Genomic DNA, 20,965 nt, shown 5'->3' on the forward strand with positions numbered 1-20,965 from the left:
TCAAATAGGTGGACACTTGAGATATTTTCTTGATGAGGGACAAATGTGTTATTCTTCCCCCCTCATCACTGTAATCAAAAGTGGCATAGTCAGTTCTGTTATGTCATTCCTGTTCAGCTTGTATGACGTAGACTAGTTGGTATCTTAAAATTTTGTTTATTTCTACATACTTCCTATGTAAGAGGAATTAAGAATTTCAGTTTGTTTGTTTTTTCAGTTATTTCTGTATGATATCACACCTGTAGTATCTAGCATTTAATATATTCAAATAGAATTCTGTTCACACAGAATTCTGTTATTGAATCTAATGGCACTCAATACAAAATAGCCACATTTAGAATATTCCAATGGAATATAGGTGTTCTATGTTAAAACAAAACTTGAAACTTTTTAAATGTTCCACCATAGAAAACTAGAAAGCAGACCTTTGCTTCCTCATTTCTTGTCCTAAAATCACAAATATAAATCAGATATCACTCTGACTGCTATCTACAACCCAGCCCACATAAAATTGACCACAAAAATGATTTAAAATAAAACAATGGAAGGAAGAAGTAAAAACATCAGTGTTTGCATAAACAGCCACAAAATTCTGAGCCCAGCAAAAAGCAACAGGAAGTTAAGGAGTCATTTCAATGCAGTGTACAAGCTATATACAGTGGTGCTTAAAAGTTTATGAACTGTCTTGAATTTTCATTGTTTCTGCATAAATATGACCAAAAACATGATCTGTTCTCCACACAAGTCCTGAAACTAGATAAAGAGGACCCAATTAAAGAAATAATTCAAAAACATTATACTTGTTCATTTATTCATTGAGGAAAATGACCCAAAGCTACATATTTGTGTGTGGCAAAAGTATGTGAATCTCTAGGATTATCAGTTCATTTTCTTGTGTCCAAAATAGTCCTCCTTAATCTCACAGTCTCTCCTTTTTCCAAAGAGACTTCACCAGTCAGAATTCGCTGTCTGGCTACCGATCTCTGTTGCAGTGCCATTCCTGCTCCTTCAGGGATGTCTAGTTCGCCATGAATCCTCACTGGAAGACAGTTGTCTTCCTTAATCTCTGAACATGTATTTAATTGATTCTTCAGCCTCCCCTTAACTACCTCTAGCCAAAGACAACTATGATGGAATTGCCCACTGCTTTATTGGCAAAAGCACTTTCCAAATTTCCATGGTTAAAGAAGTTAAAATACAGTCGCAGGAAATCAAAACACTCTACAGGTAGTCCTCGACTTACGGTGATAATTGGGACTGGAATTTCTGTTGTTAAGTGATACAGTTGTAAAGTGTGATGTCACATAAGCGCATCGCTTAGCAACAGCAATCCTGGCGCTCCCCGTTGCCATCCTTAACCAAATTCCATCTGTTGTTAGCCAAGGATCCACCCCAATCCAAGCCATTCCAGGCTTGATCCCTCCCAGCCCTGAACCTCAATAAAGTAAAGGGCTGCCTCCTCTTCAATTCCCCCCACCCACCTATGTTCCCCCCCCATCTCTGCCCTTTTAGCCGCCCTGCAACCTACCTTGTGAGGCAGCAAGTAGCCTCAGGGCCGCGCGGCTCTGGGGCTGCTTGCCGTGCTGCAGCTCAGGGGCTGCTTGCCGTGCTGCAGCTCTGGAGCTGCAAGAAGCCCCTGAGCTGAAGCACAGCACGAAGCCGCAGCCATCTCTGGAAGTCTCAGCAACCCCAGCCTGCCCCAGCAGTGCTGTGCAAAACTGCTGTGCCCTGGGAAGCCACAGTGCCCCAGGAAGCCCCAGCAGCATGGCACAAAGCCCCAGCTGCAGTCGCCCTTGCCACCCTGCACTCCAAGGCCCCTGCTGCCCAGCTGACCTTCACCTTGTTTCTGCTACTGACAAGGCGTGTCTGTCCTGGCCCTTTATGAAGCAGCTGCTGGCCACATGAAGCCATCTTCCCCAGGCCTTGCGAGGAAACTACTATCTGTGACCTGAGAAAGAAAGCCTTGTGCAGCCAGCAGCTGCCTTGTGAAGGGCCAGTCTGGACATGCTTGGTCAGTAGCGGAAGGAAGAAGATGGCGAAGGTCAGCTGGGCTGCGGAGTGCAAAGGGCCAAAAAGGCATAGATGGGGGAAGATAGATGGGGGGAGTTGAAGCACTCCTGCGGTTGCAAGTGCAGGTAGGCTGCCAAGTGCCTGAATTTTGATAATGTGACTGCGGGGGCACTGCAACGGCTGTAACTTTGAGGATCAGTTGTAAGTCCCTTTATTCAGTGCTGCCATAACTTCAAATGGTGGTAAGTTGAAGACTACCTGTCATAATATAGACTCAGTATCACTGCTCTACAATGGGGTCAGAAGATTTCAGTGTTGGAGTAATTTGCATACTCCTACTTGCTTCTAAGAAACTTTGCATTCTAGATATCTAGATCTAGTTGTATCCTTCCTCCCCCTGTCATTTGCAGGAGAAAAATGGTGAGCATTATAAAGAGTGCTGAACACTTCCTGTGCCCATCATTTCAGGCTTATGTGATTGGGAGGGAGGCAGAAGGGAACTTAGAATAGACATAGCAACATTCTGAACCACTGGCCAACTCCCTTTTTGGTAGAGAGATGGTGGGGAAGTTTTCTGAATTTGTGTTTTCTATAGCCTCCAGCTGGATCTAGCCTATTTTTAAACTCATTTCTTTATTTTGTTGGCTCCTCCCCACCACCACCACCAAATTGGTCCTGTTCTTTACCATTTTTGGACAGCTACTGTGTTGAGGGATGGACAGAGTCCTGAGCTCCTTTACATAATTTTTTCCAGCATTCCATTGTTGTAAATATGCAAAGTAATGAACATATATGTATGTTCTCCTTATGTAAATATGAAAGGTAATGAACATACAGTACTGTGCAAAAGTTTTAGGCAGGTGTGAAAAAAATGCTGTAAAGTAAGAATGCTTTCAAAAATATATATTGTAATTGTTTATGTTTATCAATTTACAAAATGCAAAGTGAGCAAACAGAGGAGAAATCCAAATCAATATTTGGTGTGACTACCCTTTGGCTTCAAACCAGCATCAATTCTTACATTTGCACACTTTGTATACTTCCACAAAGTCAGGGATCTTATAGGATTAGAGTCAGGTGTATGATTAACCAATTATACCAAGCAGGTGCTAATGATCATCAATTTCATATGTAGGTTGAAACACAGTCATTAACTGAAACAGCTGTGTAGGTGGCTTAAAACTTGGAGAGGAACAGCCAGACTCTGCTACTAAGGTGAGGTTGTGGAAGACAGTTTCATGTCATACACCATGGCAAAACTGAGCACAGCAAGACACAAGGTAGTTCATCAGCGAGGTCTCTCCGAGGCAAAAATTTCAAAGCAGACTGGGGTTTCAAGATGTGCTGTTCAAGCTCTTTTGAAGAAGCACAAAGAAACGGGCAACATTGAGCACTGTAGATGCAGTGGTCGGCCAAGGAAACTTAATGCAGCAGATGGAAGACACATCGTGTTTACTTCCCTTCCAGCAGTGCCATCAGCACAGAACTGGTGGAAACCAGTGAGAACCAGGTACACCCATCTACTGTCTGGAGAATTCTGGCCAGAAGTGGTCTTTGTGGAAGAATTGCGGTCAAAAAGCCATACCTCCAACATGGAAGCAAGGCTAAGTGACTCAACTATACATGAAAACATAGGAACTGGGGTGCAGAAAAATGGCAGCAGATGCTCTGGACTGATGAGTCCAAATTTGAAATATTTGGCTGTAGTAGAAGGCAGTTTGTTCACTGAAGGGCTGGAGAGTGGTAAAATAATTAGTGTCTGCAGGCAACAGTGAAGCATGGTGGAGGTTCCTTGCAAGTTTGGGGCTGCATTTCTGCAAATGGAGTTGGAGATTTGGTCAGGATCAATGGTGTCCTCAATGCTGAGAAATACAGGCAGATACTTATCCATCATGCCATACCATCAGGGAGGCGTGTGATTGGCCCCAAATTTATTCTGCAGCAGGACAACAACCCCAAACATACAGCCAATGTCATTAAGAACTATCTTCAGTGTAAAGAAGAACAAGGAGTCTTGGAAGTGATGGTTTGGCCCCCACAGAGCCCTGATCTCAACATCATCGAGTCTGTCTGGGATTACATGAAGAGACAGAAGGATTTGAGGCAGCCTACATCCACAGGAGATCTGTGGTTAGTTCTCCAAGGTGTTTGGAACAACCTACCTGCCGAGTTCCTTCAAAAACTCTGTGCAAGTGTACCTAGAAGAATTGATGCTGTTTTGAAGGCAAAGGATGGTCACACCAAATATTGATTTGATTCGGGTTTCTCTTCTGTTTGGTCACTTTGCATTGTGTAAATTGATAAATATAAACAATTACAATATATATTTTTGAAAGCATTCTTACTTTACAGCATTTTTTCACACCTGCCTAAAACTTTGGCACAGTACTGTATACAATCATGAAAACTTGCACGTTTTTGATATTTATATTATGCTAAATATGATAGTGGAATCACAAGTGAGCAATTGGCTAATTTTTGTGAAGTTTAACTGAGTCCCCTTTCAACTTGTCACTTTTTATTTTCCTTATCATGCATCTGTTTTGATACGATACTATGCTGTTGCTCACTTAAACAGTTATTATAGTTTTGCTGGCAACTACTAGGATGGCTGTATGAGCTTTTGATATTTGAGCTTTAGAAGTCAATTGAATTTTGAAACATCATAGTGGTGCTATTCAAATGTTTGAATAAAATATAAGCTAAGCTAAAAGACAGGCATGAATTCCAATATGCCCATTTGGATTTTGTTTAGGTCACCCAGGCTGAGGTAAGTTAAAAACAAAAACAAAAAAACAAAACTTGGCACATAGGGCCATTGCTTTGGCCCATTAATATAGTATACTGGGAATAAAAAGATATTTCATCATAGTATTTCATCATAGCTGATTTTTCTTTTGACAGCTAAATATCCCATGGGAATAAAATGATTACTATGAATTCAGTTGCTGGTAACTACATGTAGCTAAAGCAAACTATTAACAAGCAACTCTCCTGGATTGTACACATGTATACATTCTGACTGATTAATGTTTCTGCAATGGAGGGGAATTGGGACTAGAAGTAAGTGAAGTACAGGTAGCCCTGGGTTAAGAACGCCCAATTTAAGGACAACCCATAGTTAAGAACAGAGCCTATTGTAGCAAAATTTGAGTTAAATACACAATGGTTCGAGTTAATTACACAATACTACTTATACAGTATTATACAATAATACTGTTGTGGCTTACATACAAATTTGACTTAAGGACAGATCTTGGGAACGGAACTTGTTCTTAAACTGGTGGCTACCTGTACAATATGCAATTTTAAAATAAGAAAACCTAACTCATTCTTCCTCCCCTTGTTTAATGTATAAGGTTAACAGATAGCATGTGACTCAACCTCAGAGTGCTTATTTACTGTATTAACATATTGGAGAACTAGTCTATTTTCAGGAGTTACCTAAAGCAACACATAGCACTAACTTATGATGCATAAATGTGTGCCCATAAACACACTAGTATCAAGATGTTTAGTTTTTAATAGTATGGCTAAGGGGGACGTGTGTCTTTTATTTCTTGCATTTCTTAAGTGACAGTTTGAAAATATATTTTAATTATTACAGAACTTTTTAATCATTTACTAGACACCAGTGTTTGACCAATGCTGTTGTGAGGGGTTGATTTTACATCTCCTTGCTCTCCAGTGCATCTCACTAAGGGCTGCTACCTCAAAGAAGCCATGGTTCTTCTTTAAGGTTTTCTTCTTAGCAAGGGTAGAAGTTAGCAGATTATACACGTATATCAGACATGTTCACAGGAAACCATAAATTACAATGAGTATGTTGCATGAATGCAGTCAGTGCGTTTTCCAGTTGTGCTTCTAAGAATTATCTCCAATGTTCAGCTTGCACAGTAAAGTAGGGTTTGGGAGTTTTTTTAGATTTTGACTTGCCTTTGGTTTTTATGCATTGATTCAGTAGGAAAAAAAGCTCACTCAATTGCTACTGACTTACTTTATAGTAGGCTGTGCAACTATTACCATACCAGCTTTCTTCCAAATTCCTACAATGTGTATTTTAGCTACCTGCCAACTTTCAGAGAAGTTTTTACCTTTGGGGTGGTTAAATTATAAGTATGGTTGACCAATTAGAACTCTACCAGGTTTCTATTCAGTAACCAGGAATACAGCAATTCAGCTATCTAGTTATTGAGAGGGACCCTTGCTGAATATTTTATTTATGTATTAATTTATTTGATTTATATCCCACCTTTATTTTTGAAAACTCAAGGTGAAATGCATAATGCTTCCTCTTCCTATATTCCCCACACCAACAACTGTGTGAGCTGATTGAGAGCCCAAAGTCACCCGGCCAGGTTCATGCCTCAGAGTCTCCTGGTTCCTAGTCCGGCACCTTAAGTACTATCCCAAGCTTGCTCTCAATATAAATGAATACGAAATATTGTAATTAATACTTTCCAAAGACAGTGCTCATCAGAGTGAAAATGTTTTACATTACCCATTGTTTATATAAGCCATACTTTTCATAAAAGAGATAATGCCACAGTTTCTAGAATGCTTGCTTTTAATGTGATTGTATATGGAAAACCTGGCATGAGTTTTTTGTGATAATATATTATTTCTTTGATCCTAACTCTAGATTAAAAATGGTTTCTATTAATGAACTCTTCAACTTTGAACATTTTATAAATTGAGATAATGTGAGTTTGCTGACCAAAAGTTCCAGATTAATTTGGCATGAGTATATGTGCATGTGCACATTTGTGGGCTCTGGATAAATTACTATGTTAAAACATTGAAATAAAATATTTTGCTCTTCCTCTGCATACTTTTCATGGTTTATCCCATAAAAATTGTTACTAATTTTGGAATAAGATGACCGTGTCTCTCTTTTTTGTTTTTAAAATTTAGCGGAACAGTTCCAAAATTTCATATACAGTACATGTTGGAGTGCACATTAATCAACCAAATAAAAACATTTGTGTTTGTAACATAGCATATTTCTTTGTATTACAGGTTTTAAGGTGGTGATTCAACATTTACATCATGCGTGAATATAAGCTAGTAGTTCTTGGTTCGGGAGGTGTTGGGAAGTCTGCATTGGTAAGTAGTAGTTACCTCCTTACTAATTTATAAGTATAGAAAATTAGTATATTCCATCTATAGCTCAGGGTGACTAAATTTTAGATGACTTCTATGCGAAAGAATATTGTATTCTATTGTGAAATTCAATTACTAGAGAAAAAAATATAACTCAACATAACAGAGCAGATGTAATGGTATGTGGGAATGACCTTGGGAGACAGGTGGAAGAGCCGCAGACTAGACAACAGTCAGATAAGAGGCAGCTTAGTCTGCACAAGCCATGAGTGCATGGAAAATGTCTCAGAGGGGATCCTCCCTAGTTTCTTGGACTGTAAAGGCAAGGGAGAGAGATGTACTTTCAGACTTGCAGATTCTGTTAATGTAGCCTTACAGTAAAGTTAGAGCTGGTACTTCTGGGTGTCCTTCTTGTTTGGACTACCTCGCAAGGCTGATAGCAAATGATCTAAAACATTTTTATTCTTATGTTTGGTGCTTAAGCAATCCAAGTATTGTCAGCGAGGGAGTGTAGGAATTCTTAAGTTCCCTCCAAGCAAATGAAAAATTTGAAGGCTTCAGAAGCTTGCCTCTTGTTTAGGACTCAAACAACTAAAAGCTTTTTTCAAACTTGATTAAGATCTTTGACAACCTTAGTATGGTACTATAAATAAATGGCTATAATTAATGAATAAATCAAATAATCTTCACAAGTCTTCAAAATAAGTGTTTTACTCCTATGTACTTCTGCTAATACGCACATAGTAGAATCAAGTGAAGGGGGTGCTGGGGCCCTGGTCACGTTCATTCATTCTTTGTCTATAGGACCCTATATGAACTGGAAATAACTATATATCTTGCTTTTAAAAAATCTAGTTGTCTTAGCTACTGCAAGTACTTATACAAGTTAGTGATACTTAGTAATACTTCTTAATGACCAGATGTTTGGAAGAATTTAAATTGATCTAAAGACAAAGAGGAGAGCCAGTTTGGTGTAGTGGTTAAGGCATCAGGCTAGAAACTAGGAGACCATGAGTTCTAGTCCCACCTTAGGCACAAAGCCAGCTGGGTGACCTTGGACCAGTCACTCCTTCTCAGTCCTAGAAAGTAGGCAGTGGCAATGGCAAACTTCCGAAATTTTGCCAAGAAAACTGCAGGGACTTGTCCAGACAGTCGCTAGGAGTCAAAAACTGACTTGGAGACACACACACACACACACAGAATGAAACTACAGCATTTAATTCAGAGAAATTACTTTTTAAAAATATCTTCCACAGAGTGGAAGAGAACTTAGAACCTGGATTTTGGAATGAAAATATTTTTCATTTTCAAGTCTTTGATTTGAGTACAGTTACTAATATTTTCAGTCTTCCTACATGAGGATGACATAAGAACTTACCATATATCGGTCATAGACCAATATTAGCTTTGTAAATTTACAGGTTACTTTGTTTAAAAAGCAAACAAACCAACACAAAGAACATTGGCTGTTGGTGAGGGGTTCTTTTGGGAGTATAAAGTCACCTGTTTCACGGTTTAAAATTAGCTTGGAAGGGCACGTTAGAATGCAAAGTACCAGTGAAATCTGGTAGCCTGTTATGTGTCACAAAATGGGGTTTGAATGTTTTACAATGTACACTAGTGTTTCTCAATCTTGGCAACTTGAAGATGTGTGGACTTCAACTCCCAGAATTCCCCAGTCAGCCATGGGAATTTTGGGAGTTGAAGTCCACACATCTCCAAGTTGCCAAGGTTGAGAAACACTGATGTACACTGTCAATGATAATGCCATTTGGTGTTGCAGAAAATGAAATCTGTATTAGTTCTCTCTACTTTTGAAAAAAAAGCACACATAAACACGTGTGTGTATGTATGTACTTAAAACATAAGTGACATGTTTTAAACTTTTTAGCAATTTCATTGTCTGTATTTTTTATAGTATGAGAAATTAGTGAGAATGGCAGTATAGTTAAGATGAATGATAGCTATTCTAGACAAACTATGCAGAAATTCAAAATGTCCAAGGCAAAAGCAGCATGAGTTACACTGTTAGAATGCAACAAGGGACATACAAGTAGTCCTCGCTTAATGACTCTAATTGGGACCGGAATTTCCATTGCTAAGCGATGTAATCATTAGGCAAAACATCATGTAACTGCACCACTTAGCAATGGCAATTATGGTAGACCCAGTTGCAATTGTTAGGCCAGCACCGCACCATCGTTAGGCGAAGATCTCACACTTCTCCTGCCGTGCCATGGAAGGCCTCTCATGGCCAGCAGCTACCTCGTGAAGGGCCAGGCTTCGTCAGCAGTGGGAGGAAGAAGATGGCAAAGGTTGGTGTGGGGTAGCAGAGGACAGGGTGGCCAAAAGGGCAGAAATGGAGGTGAGATAAGTGGGTGGGTGGAGTTGCTGCTGTAAATGCAGGTGGGCTGCCGAGTGCCCAAATTTTGGTCACGTGACCGTAGGGGTGCTACAACAGCCATAACTTCAAAGACTGGCCATAACTACCATTCATTTCAGTGCCATCATAACTTCAAACAATCACTGAATGAATGGTCGTTAAGTGAGGACTACCTGTATGCCAAAGAATAGTTCATGTAAGAATGAGCAACTTGTAAAACTGAATGTACAAACAACTGCAGCATAGGAATCTCACTGACTTAGATCTGTATGGGGTAAAGCACAAATGACATTACTACTCAAATTCTGAATTTTCTTTTCATGTACTTAAATATTAACATTAGGTTTCCTTTCCTGTTTTATGGTGCTTGAAAAAATATGACATGGGTTTTGATATCTTGGAATATGTTAATCTTATAACTTGTATGTATGTATAATTTGTATCTATGTGAACTCCATGGCATTGCCTGAGTAAATTTTAGTTAGAAATATGATTATAATACAAGCGAATTTAGCAGGACAAATTCTTTAAAGCTGAGAAGTCCTCTGAAGCATTACTGTACTCATAATTCAGTATGCGTTTAAACTGATGAGCTAATGTTCTGAAGCAACTACTTAAAACATAGACAGTAACTTAGAAATTTATTTGTCCTGAAAGTTTTATGAACTTTCCAGACTACAATGTGCATTTTCATAGAGGTATTGTTAACAAAATTGCAAATAAACTCTGTGTATCTATGTGCACACTGCCTTTTATTGTAGACTGTACAGTTCGTTCAAGGAATATTTGTTGAAAAATATGATCCAACGATAGAAGATTCCTACAGAAAGGTATGTACATTTTTTAAGTTATAAATTTACTTTGTAGTTAATATTAAGCAAAATGGTTTATCACTGAAAAGGAATAAGCCTGGTAGAGTAATAGAGGGGCATGAGGAAGTCACAGGCTATTGACTGAAGGAATGGGGCATGGTAAAAGAAATGGGAGTTAAAGAAAAACTAAGAAATTGCTGTAAGAAGTTCATAATGCAGGGCAAGGTGGAAGGAAAAAGAATAAGACAACCAGCAACAAGATGGATGGACTTGATTACAGTAGAATCATTTTGCTATCATATTACATAAACCTTTACACTTTAATAGCCTGCCAATTGCTTTGAATATTGTAAGGGGCAAAATTTTGTGCATTGTGGGTATAACTAGTAAAGGCAGGCAACTATTTATGCTTCAGTACAAATTTGCTTCTGTTCTTTTGACAGCAAGTTGAAGTAGATGCGCAACAATGTATGCTTGAAATCCTAGACACAGCAGGAACGGTATGTAAAATAAAGCTAACTATACAACTTTATAAATAAAATGGGAGGATTTCAGAATAAGGTTTTGTCAGTATTTCTGATTTCAGCATGTAACTTAATAAAGCACAAATTATTTGTATCCCTGTTAATTTAGTTAGAAACATACAAGCAACATTCCTGCAGAATAGGACTAATTTCAGAAGGAAAGAGAAAATGAGAGATGTAAGCTATAGCAAATTAAGTTTTCTATTCAGTTTAGAAAGGTGATTGGATTAGCATTTAAAATTTCAGTTGCACTAGTATCTTGATATTTAGTACTAATTTAAAAAGAGTTTCAGATATTACTTGGAATGTTACCATTCTGCTGACATTCTTTTTCCCCTCTCCATCTCCTCAAGTTTCCCACAACTGGTCCAAAGGATTGGAGGAATCCTTGGTGCACTGGAAACAACTTAATATATTAGTTTGATATTCCTGCGTACACATAAGTGTTATTTGGGGACAGACCCTGAACATTATAACAATGTTGTTAAATTTGATATTGTTTCTATCTGATTGGACAACTTGAGTTCATTTAATGTCATTTCATCATTTAATAATACAAATCCTAAGAACTAATGATCTTTGAAAAAATATAGCACTAAAACTTGAATGATTTGAAAGAAACCCCTTAAAAGGACAGGAACTTGAATAAAGATGGAAACATTAATTTCTTATTAAGATAATCAAAAGATTTGTATCTGTCAAAGAGTAATATGACTCAATTTCTATTCATTTGTGATGTTTTATGTGAAAGGACAAAAGTGAACAAATATTCTTAAGAGCCAATACAGTACATTACATTACAGTTAATAATATATGATCCACTTGTTATACAAACTGCATCTTAAAAATGATTATAGGTTCAGTTTTTTGCATAACACTTGTGTCAAGGTTCTGGTAGTGGCAGGAAGATCCCAGCCCAGTTTGTGGAAGTTATCTAGCCAGGAGAGTATGAATACAGAGAATGTAAATATGCAGTCATCTCCTACAGGTAGGATGAGAGCAGATTAAATGAAGATTTCAGTTCATGGGGGTAGTACTACAAAACAGCACAAAGGATTTGAAGTATGATTCTATAGTATGTTCTAACTTGTCCACTCAGATACTGTCAATTATTTGATATGCCTACTATATCTTGTATGCAGGTAGCCCTCAAATTACGACAGCAGTTGGGGCCTGAATTTCCGTTGCTAAGCAATAAGGTCATAAAGTGCGATGTCATGTGGCCACATTGCTTAGTGACAGCAATCCCAGCATTCCCCGTTGCCATCATTAGCTGAATCCCACCAGTCATTAGGTGAGGACTCACCCCAACCCAAGCCATTCCCGGCTTGGTCCCTCCCAGCCCCAAGCCTTGGTAAGGTAAGGGACTGCCTCCTCTTGAACTCCCCCCACCTGCCTATTTCCCCCCCCATCTCTGCCCTTTCGGCCAACTTGCACTCTACCCCCTCTGCCGGTCTTGCTGCTCTGTGCTTGCTGGCTCTGCCAGCCTTGCTGCCCCAGGAAGCTCCAGCCCAGCACCACAGTGCAAAGCTGCACCTGTCCCAGGAAGCCCCAGCAGAACATTGTGAAGCTATAGCCTCCCCAGGAAGCCCCAGCCCAGCACTGCAGCGCAAACCGCAGCTCCCCCAGGAAACACCAGCATTCTAGTATCACCTCACTGAGGACAGTTCTCAGCTTTTAATGCTGATTTTATAACTCCTGAAGGCAGTGTTCCCAATAAATAGTTCTCTGCATTTGAACAACAATTGCTTATATTTAGAATATTAATGGTAAAAGGAAATTACTCAGAACAAGTCCATTTGACTTTTTAAAAAGCCAGTTGTGTAGTCCGTACTTTGATCAGACTGCTTTTGTCATAACTTTCAGTTTTGAATTCTCCATTTCTCTTTGTATTACAGGAACAGTTTACAGCAATGAGAGACCTCTACATGAAAAATGGTCAAGGATTTGCTTTAGTTTATTCCATAACAGCACAATCCACATTTAATGATTTGCAGGATCTAAGAGAACAAATTCTTCGAGTCAAAGACACTGATGATGTAAGCACTTTCTTACATTCTTAGAAATGATTAAAGTTTTCCTAATAAATGCTGCCACAATCAGCAGATTTTTTTAAACCTCAGCCTTTTTGCAGTTAGGACAGAATAAAATGAATGAATAATAGCTTGCCTTCAGTGAAAATGGGTAGTTATATTCTTGGATTTCCATTGCCGACAAGATCTTTTAGTACTGGAAACAGTACAAACTCAGTATTAAAGTTTTAAATGGAGAGTAAGAACCCAGTTCATCAGTCGCATTTTTGAAGGAGTATTTTTAAAAGTATAAACAAACTCCCTAGTCAAAAATACCAATATGCCTCTTAAAAATATAAATGAAGTTTTATTTTTTTAAAACTTCAATGCAGTCAGTTCAGAATACCAATAAACAAAAAATACCCTCTCTGCTATTAACTTGCAGCCATAAAAAACATATTTGGACTGAATTAATATACTTGTCCACATAGAGTTCCCCTTGAAGAGTGTTTGGATGCCTCTGTTGGCATGAGAAGTAGCTAATAGGCTGCTAACTGACACACTCCCAGAAATGTATTAGACCTGCATAGAAAGATCTGTTGTGCTTAGTGGTTGCTTTCCAGACAACTTAAGATGTTGGTTTTAACTTTTAAAGCCCTAAATGGCTTAGAACCTGGCTAACTGAAGAACTAGCTATCTTAGTATGAACCTATATAGATATTAAAGTCAGCAGGAAAATTCCCTCACTTTTGGAAATCCCTTGTTCAGCACACAAGAAAAGACTTCTCCAGTGTTGCTACATATGGAATGTGATTTTTTTCAGATTAGCTAGCTATCCCTACTTTTTTTCTATTTTAGGAAAAAAGTTGGTATCTTAGGCTTCAGCTAAATATTATTTTCAATTTGAATTAGTTAGGTGATTTTGACTATTTCTGCTCATCAGATTATAACTGGTGTGGGAGTCTTTGGGTGGTTTTGCTTTGTTTGTCAAGAATCTCCACAGTAAAAAAACAAACAAAAAACAAACACACTAATGGACAAACAGGTAGAATACAAACTGAATAAATCATAACAGCAATATTCTATACCATTTTTTACTATCTTAGTTCCTATTTGGTTGGTGGTTTTAAGTTTTAGATTGTATGTATTCAGATAGAATCTGAATTGCATAAGGAGGATAGATCAGAAATATCCAAAATTTTATCTGTATGGTTGTTCCATAAAAGTAAAAGTGCCCGTTAAAAATCACTAAAATTTTGTTTTCAGACTGAAAACTCTTACAGAAGCATGAACATTGTAAATTGCTAAGTAATATGCAACTCTTATTTATGTATTTATTTATAAGACTTAGATGGCTACCTATCTTGTACAATAATCTTAGGTAGCTTACAATAAAATCAATAAAACAACATAAAAACCCTTCCCATCGTGGTGCCATGATAATTGATAATCCATACTCACTGGCTCATCCTCATCCTAGCCCATGGGAGGCTATTCCAAAGGTAGGGGTGGCTATAGAGAATACACACCTCCAAGGTCCTGCCAGATGACAGCATTTGAGGGAAGAGACCTGGAGAATGCTCACCCTGTCTAACCTGTAGGGATGGGCAGTTATCCTCAGGGAGAGGCAGTCCCACAAATAACCTGGTCTGTGCCATGTGAGGCTTTAAAGGTGATAACCAGCACCTTGAATTGTACCTAAAAAGCAACTGGAAGTTTGTGCAACTTGCACAACAACAGTATAACACAGACAAACTGTGGGGCACTCAAAACTGCACACTGCTGCATTCAGGATCAGTTGTAGTTTCCAGGTAGTCTTCATTCTTATGTCAGCAGATTACTAAAAATTGTATGCTGGGTTATTAGAATCTTCTCCATCTAACAACTAACATTCTTTGCAGAAAGAAGTCACAAATGGTTTTAGAATTACATTGCATCAGAAAGTTCAAACGAGACTTAAAATGACTATAATAGCCAAGAGTATGCATGAAAATTGAATAACTGCAGCAAAATGCATCTTTCTGTAATACCATTCATTGAACAAATGCACCTGTTTATCTGGAAACATATTAATGGCCATGAGAACAGGAAAAAAAATCCAAAACTTGAAAACTACCATGGAAAGTTCTGTAATATCATTGGCTTGTAGTTTGGTGAAATTGGTATCATACGTACATGCATAAGTACATACCCATATACAAAACATATAAAGTAAGTAAGAAATAGTAAGCCAAGGAAATTAAAGGCATCAAATAAGAAAAGAAAATATGTGTATTTTATACCCCCTTCAAATATTTCACTACAAGTTTCTGTCCTTGCTTCCAGCAAAAGCATACACCACTTCGTAATTTTTCTTTTATTCTTTACACTTCTAATCTCTTTCTTTTGAGAATCTTATCAACTCCATCAATGTTTCTTGGTTTTTCTGTCTTTGCAACCCTTTCATAAACAATGAAATCAATCATCCTTTAACAGTTTGTATGAGTTGTATTGATGTATATCACAGTGGCTAGTGTGATGATGTACCCAAAACAGATGCTTGGTTAACATTGTAGAATGATCTAACCAAAAAGCAAAGGAGTTGTCCTAAAAACTCCTAAATACTTCTTGGACAGAATCAAAACCATTTCTACAGCAATTATTTTAATTTAAATGGGGAATTTGAACCAATTGTAGAATGATTAATAGATTTCAACCTTTTAAGAAGGCCATATTTAGGATATTGAGATGTAATTTTTTTTTCTTACAAACTTTATTTTAAAAAGTCTGCATCATAAGAAAAAATATATAAATATTAGAAGACCATTGTGGCATAATAATTAAGACGTGGGACTAGGAGCAGGAAGACCAGTTTTGGTCCAGCCTTAGCCACAGAAAAACTGGATGACTTTGAGCCAGATTGTTGTAGAGAGAAACAGAAGGGAGCAGTAGGTACACCACCTTGAATTTCTCTTACAAAAGGCTGATATATATCTAATAAATACATTTCTTGACATATTAAAATATGTAATGTGATAGCTAGATGAGAAGTCAATAAACATCATCCAGGAAGAAGGCAATGGCAAACTGCTTTCATGACCTTGTGGAGAAAACAGTATGAGTGCAATCACTAGGAATCAAGCTTGACTTGAAGGATTTTAACATAAAACAGAAATTATAGTTTCTGTTTAGAAGCTGATGTTACATAATCATAACTCTCAATTCTCAAATGCACAGTTTAGACATGATGCTCACCTGCTAGTTTTATGTAGCAGGACATAGATTTTGAGGTTCAGTTTAAAAAATTATGCATAAGCACTATGCTTAGATCCTAAGAAGAATGAACTTAAGAAAATACTACCTTTCCCTTCTTACAGACACCTGTGGTGTCTGCAGAAAGCTGGGAGGTTGTTTTGAAAACTATATGAGTGTGGAAATGGGAAAAGAAGATGAGAATTTTGGTATATTTCTTTGAATAACCTTAGGATCCATGATTCTGCCTTTGTAGAACAAAAGTTCTAGGGCAAGTTAAAGAAAAGTGGTGAACTACTCTCTTGGCTTCCTTCCCCCACCTTCCTCAGCTGGTCTTGGCTATCTAAGGAAGCGAAATATTGATCTATATGTTCTTGCCTTGTAGCCACAACAATTTCATGAGACTTCTTTGTTTCCTGTATACTGAAAAAGTATACAGTTTCTTCTGTTGCCCAGTCTGATAGCCATGAGTTCCCAGTTTCACCAATTAACTATTGGTTTATTTTGTACTTGCTAAAGATCATTATGACAGTTCAAGAGCCCAACAACTATTATAAACTTTACTGTTTAATTCTCAAATGATTTATTTTTTAAATGCATCTTAATTGCTTTCCTTGTAATTCCAACTTTCTTGTTGGATACTTGTAAAAATCTATTTGTCACTTAAGTCTTCAAATATACATTTTAAGTATAACTGAAAAAGCGGAAATGACATTGCACAATAATAGCCATTCAGTAAATGATATATCATTTTTACATATATACAATGTTTTGCCATTTCAGGTTCCAATGATTCTGGTTGGCAATAAGTGTGATTTGGAAGATGAACGAGTTGTGGGAAAGGAACAAGGACAAAATTTAGCAAGGCAGTGGAATAATTGTGCGTTTTTAGAATCTTCTGCAAAATCAAAGATAAATGTTAATGAGGTAAAGAGAATAAAGTATATATAATACTTTTATTTGTCCAAGGCCCACATCTTCATCATTAACAGTGTTTGTGAATGTTAATGGCCATATATGTTTTTCTAATCTAAAATGTAAGACATGTTTGTGTCAAAATGATGATTAATTCAATGAGCTAGGTTAATCATTAATTATAGTAGTACTTAAGTGGAGCCTGGGAATTCTGTTTAAACAGCATTGGCCTATTTTATGTCAATGGACATAAGTAGTAATTAATTTTTATAATGAAGTAGAGATTATTTAATACAGTGCTTTTAGTATATGCCCTTTTTAGAAGTTTAAAATTAAAACTTGGATTATGAATTAACTTGCTTTATAAATGAATTAATGGGAGACAAATAACAAGTCTCTGCAGTTACAGATAATTCTGGAAAATAGCTATGTTTTTTAGTCCAGGAATGGGCAACAGAAAATGGGGGTGGTCTTGTCAGGCAAATTGCATTTATGAAACCCTAGCTAATGTCATGAGTTTTCATAGGAAATAGAGTTGGTATGTATTAAAAGCTTTGCAAAAATCCACTTTTTGGTTTCTGTCACTCTAGAAATGTCTTCTACTAACATTAAAATAGCTACTATTTTTGTAGTGAAGGTATAGTTGCATTTCCTGAGTAAAACAGTAACCTTCAACATCAGTCAAGGGACACACAGTGTAACATCTGACCATGCTTCTGATTTTTTTCCCCAGATATTTTCTTAGTAGTTGGTCATACAAACACACTTGGCAGATGCTGTTTTAGTTTGGGGATATAATTTAAACCCTCTCTAAGAAAAATTAGCACTTGCATTTGCATGCATTATTTTCCCCCTGTGTTTCTCAGAGAACATTCACATTTGGCTATTGGAGATCTTTAAACAAAAAAGAGGGGAGTCTTTGAAAAAAAGTTTTGTTATCTGCAAAGATACTCTTATAGAAAGCATACGTTATGAAGAATATATTTGAAAGGAAAGGCAATTGTTGAATAAAGATTCTCAAACAAATATTAATTGTAATACAGTACTATATAATTTTATAGTAGGTCTATTCACTTCTTGTCCGACATGTGGGATTTCATAGTTACGGAAATGTTGAATCTCAGCATGTTTTCATATTAAGTGAGGGGAATAAATGAGAGAGGAAGTAATTTGTGCCTATTTCACTCTAACAGAAATTTTAAAATGTTATATAAGTGAAATGGGGCTACTCCAAGGCTAATCAGGATTCAGTTTAATATATTACAAGATATATATATAGCAGGATTTCACTTTTCTTCCTTATATTAATTGAATTGAATTGTATTGTATTGTATTGTATTGTATTGTATTGTATTGTACTGTATTTGAAGTGAATTCTTGTTTACAGATCTTTTATGACCTTGTGCGACAAATTAACAGAAAAACTCCTGTGCCTGGAAAAGCACGCAAAAAGTCGTCATGTCAGTTACTTTAATACATGTATGTACTGTAGCACTGAGCCAGGTAAGATTGCAAGTGAAACGTAGCCTACCATAACACTTACTTCTAGTGGTGAATTATAAAATATTCTCCTGTTGGTTTTTTTAAATTCCTCTTGAAGGGCTTTTGATCTTTTAAATAACAATGTGCATCCATTAAATATGGTGGAAATTGTACACTATTTATAGAATAGATCTTGGATCCAAATGTCCCTCTGTGCAAATACAAAGGAAAAAGCTGTAATTGTTATAATATCCTTCTTCATGCAGCAGAACACTTGTAGAGCTCCATGCTGTTCGGTTAGGTCCTTGGAGCAGTTTTTCAATAATAGAGAAATCTGCTTTGATACTTGGGCTATTGTTAGATTTCAATATCTGTCTGAAAAGAAGAATTGAAAAAAAAATTAAAAGTAAGAAAACAGTAATATTAATAAGTAGAATTAGCGAGATGGCATAACTTGCATTCTAGTATCAAGTAGTCAGCAAGAGTGAAAAGTAAAAACTGTTTTGGGATGCATTAGAAGAATTACCATATCTATAACTATAAATGTTAAAATATTAGCACAGATATTGCCTGTAATTATGACCAAATAATATTTAAGCAAATTGGAGAACAGAAAAATTATAGAAATAGATACAGTAGTCGCTTTTGAGTAGAACCTCACATTTAGTTGTGTGGTATGCAGAAGGCCATGTTTGAAAATTTGATAGGTCTGGGTAAGAACAAGAAGGGTAGCTTTCTGTCTGCCAATTTCTTTCATCAGCTGAATCAGTTGTATTTGTATAAACATATACTGTAATGTATAAAATGTATAAAAACATAGTATAAATGTTTTTTTTCAAAATTCTGTCTGAAAGCGAAACAGCTAAGCTCACTTTCAGTAGAATAAGTTACATGAACCTTTGGAACCTATCCTGTTTCTTTATGTTGGCAAGCCAGCACAAGAGAAGTATATTGAGCCGCCAGATCTTAAAGATCTTCTTTCCCTAGAAATACAAGAGTAATTTCATGACTAACAATTTGTTGTCCTTTCATGAAATTCTAAATGAGCTGTCTGACTTTTCCTAAAGATAATCAACAACCCTCTCATTTCACTATTCACTGAATCACAATATTGTTCCATTTTCCAAATGCTGGGCACTGAAATCTTGTAATACAACCAATTTTCCCCAGTGAATGAAAGCATCTCCAGAATAAGGACATTCCCATCATCACAAAATATTTTGCTTCAGAAATAAACCTCCTGGAAGCCTGGGAACAGGCCTTTTGCAAGGTTGGAACATTCAGAATGTCCCATCTTGGTGCTAGAATAATCCATGAAGGAAGATTCCGCCAAAGGTTATACCAGAGCTTCAAGCAACACATACAAGCTGTGGGTTCCTAGGTGATGGGACCAAGCTGATTTTTTTACATAATTAGATTAGTTTAAAACATGTATTTCTGATTAATTTATTTTTATTGATCAGTTCATTTTTATTGCTGGTAAGGTGCATTCAGAATTGCTGAATGATTATTTTTCTATGCTATTAGAAGTATTCTAAAATTTGGTGGAAATCTGGTACTAAAATGTGTAATTTGAACTGAATCTCATGTTGATGTTATTTCCATTTTACACAAGTCTCTCATGATAAAACCACTTGGATTTAAATACTTTGGAAATTTTCCTTGGTCTGTTTCTTTAGTTTTATCCTTTTTTAAAAAATTCCATTTACTTGATACTTAATGAAACAGAAGCATCTTCACTAAAGTATCTTGCTTGCCCTTGTGAGGACTGCTTGTATGAGAGTGATACCCTTTTTTGAAATTAGTCTTCAGTAGGATGAGCAGAGACTAAAGCTCAGAAAATGAGATTAGTTTCTCATTACTAGAAGATCTAGCAGCAGTAGAAAAAATGAATTAGTTAAAACTCCCAACTGGCTGATATCCAGTATCACACTAGGGACTTCACTGGAACAAAGTACTTTCTCTTCTCTGTCTTTCTCTCTCTGCCCCCACCCCACTCCCGCCAGCTCTCTGGAACAGATAGTAATGTAAGGTAGGCTGTAATATGGAGAAGAATCCCCCCCCCCAGAGTCATTTGACACACAAACTATTTTTGTTGATGGAAGTATAGCAGTATTTATATTTTATTTTAAATCGTATTCTACTCAGCAATTAAATATTTCAGAGCAGCTCACAACAATTCATAGGTTCTATAATTATCTCCTGATGTTTTCAAAATTGAATAAAATATTATTGTACCATGCTTGCTGCATTATCTTGAAATAATAATACCTTTTATTTTAACCAGCAGCTGTTTGCTCTCATAGTTACAGCACAACCCAAAACAATATTATTGCTTGGTGCTGAGTTTTTTATCCAGGCCTATTAACCTTGGAGTGCTTACCTTCCTATACACTTTATTTTTGTTCTTTCTGTGAATTAGTTAAATAAGCTTCATTGCTATGTTCCTGTTTATTTACCTGTGTTGGTATCTGTATACCTGGTGCTTGGACT

At 36.9% G+C, this 20,965-nt stretch overlaps 1 protein-coding gene across 3 annotated transcripts in view; it reads left to right on the plus strand.

The window, feature by feature from the left end:
- Positions 1–20,965, plus strand: part of RAP1B (RAP1B, member of RAS oncogene family) — a 35,923-nt gene that overhangs the window by 10,402 nt on the left and 4,556 nt on the right. For all 3 annotated transcript variants that reach the window (XM_007423405.4, XM_007423404.4, XM_015887251.2), the window contains exons 2-7: positions 7,030–7,116; positions 10,258–10,326; positions 10,752–10,808; positions 12,731–12,871; positions 16,859–17,002; positions 18,378–18,493. In XM_007423405.4, coding sequence (XP_007423467.1) covers positions 7,060–7,116; positions 10,258–10,326; positions 10,752–10,808; positions 12,731–12,871; positions 16,859–17,002; positions 18,378–18,464 — 555 coding nt within the window. In that variant the 5' untranslated portion in view covers positions 7,030–7,059 and the 3' untranslated portion in view covers positions 18,465–18,493. The remainder of the gene's footprint in view (positions 1–7,029; positions 7,117–10,257; positions 10,327–10,751; positions 10,809–12,730; positions 12,872–16,858; positions 17,003–18,377; positions 18,494–20,965) is intronic.

The sequence above is a fragment of the Python bivittatus genome, unplaced genomic scaffold, assembly GCF_059951505.1.
Source record: "Python bivittatus isolate LINGU-HERP-01145 unplaced genomic scaffold, Pbiv_v1 ctg000330_np1212, whole genome shotgun sequence".
Lineage (NCBI taxonomy): Eukaryota > Metazoa > Chordata > Lepidosauria > Squamata > Pythonidae > Python > Python bivittatus.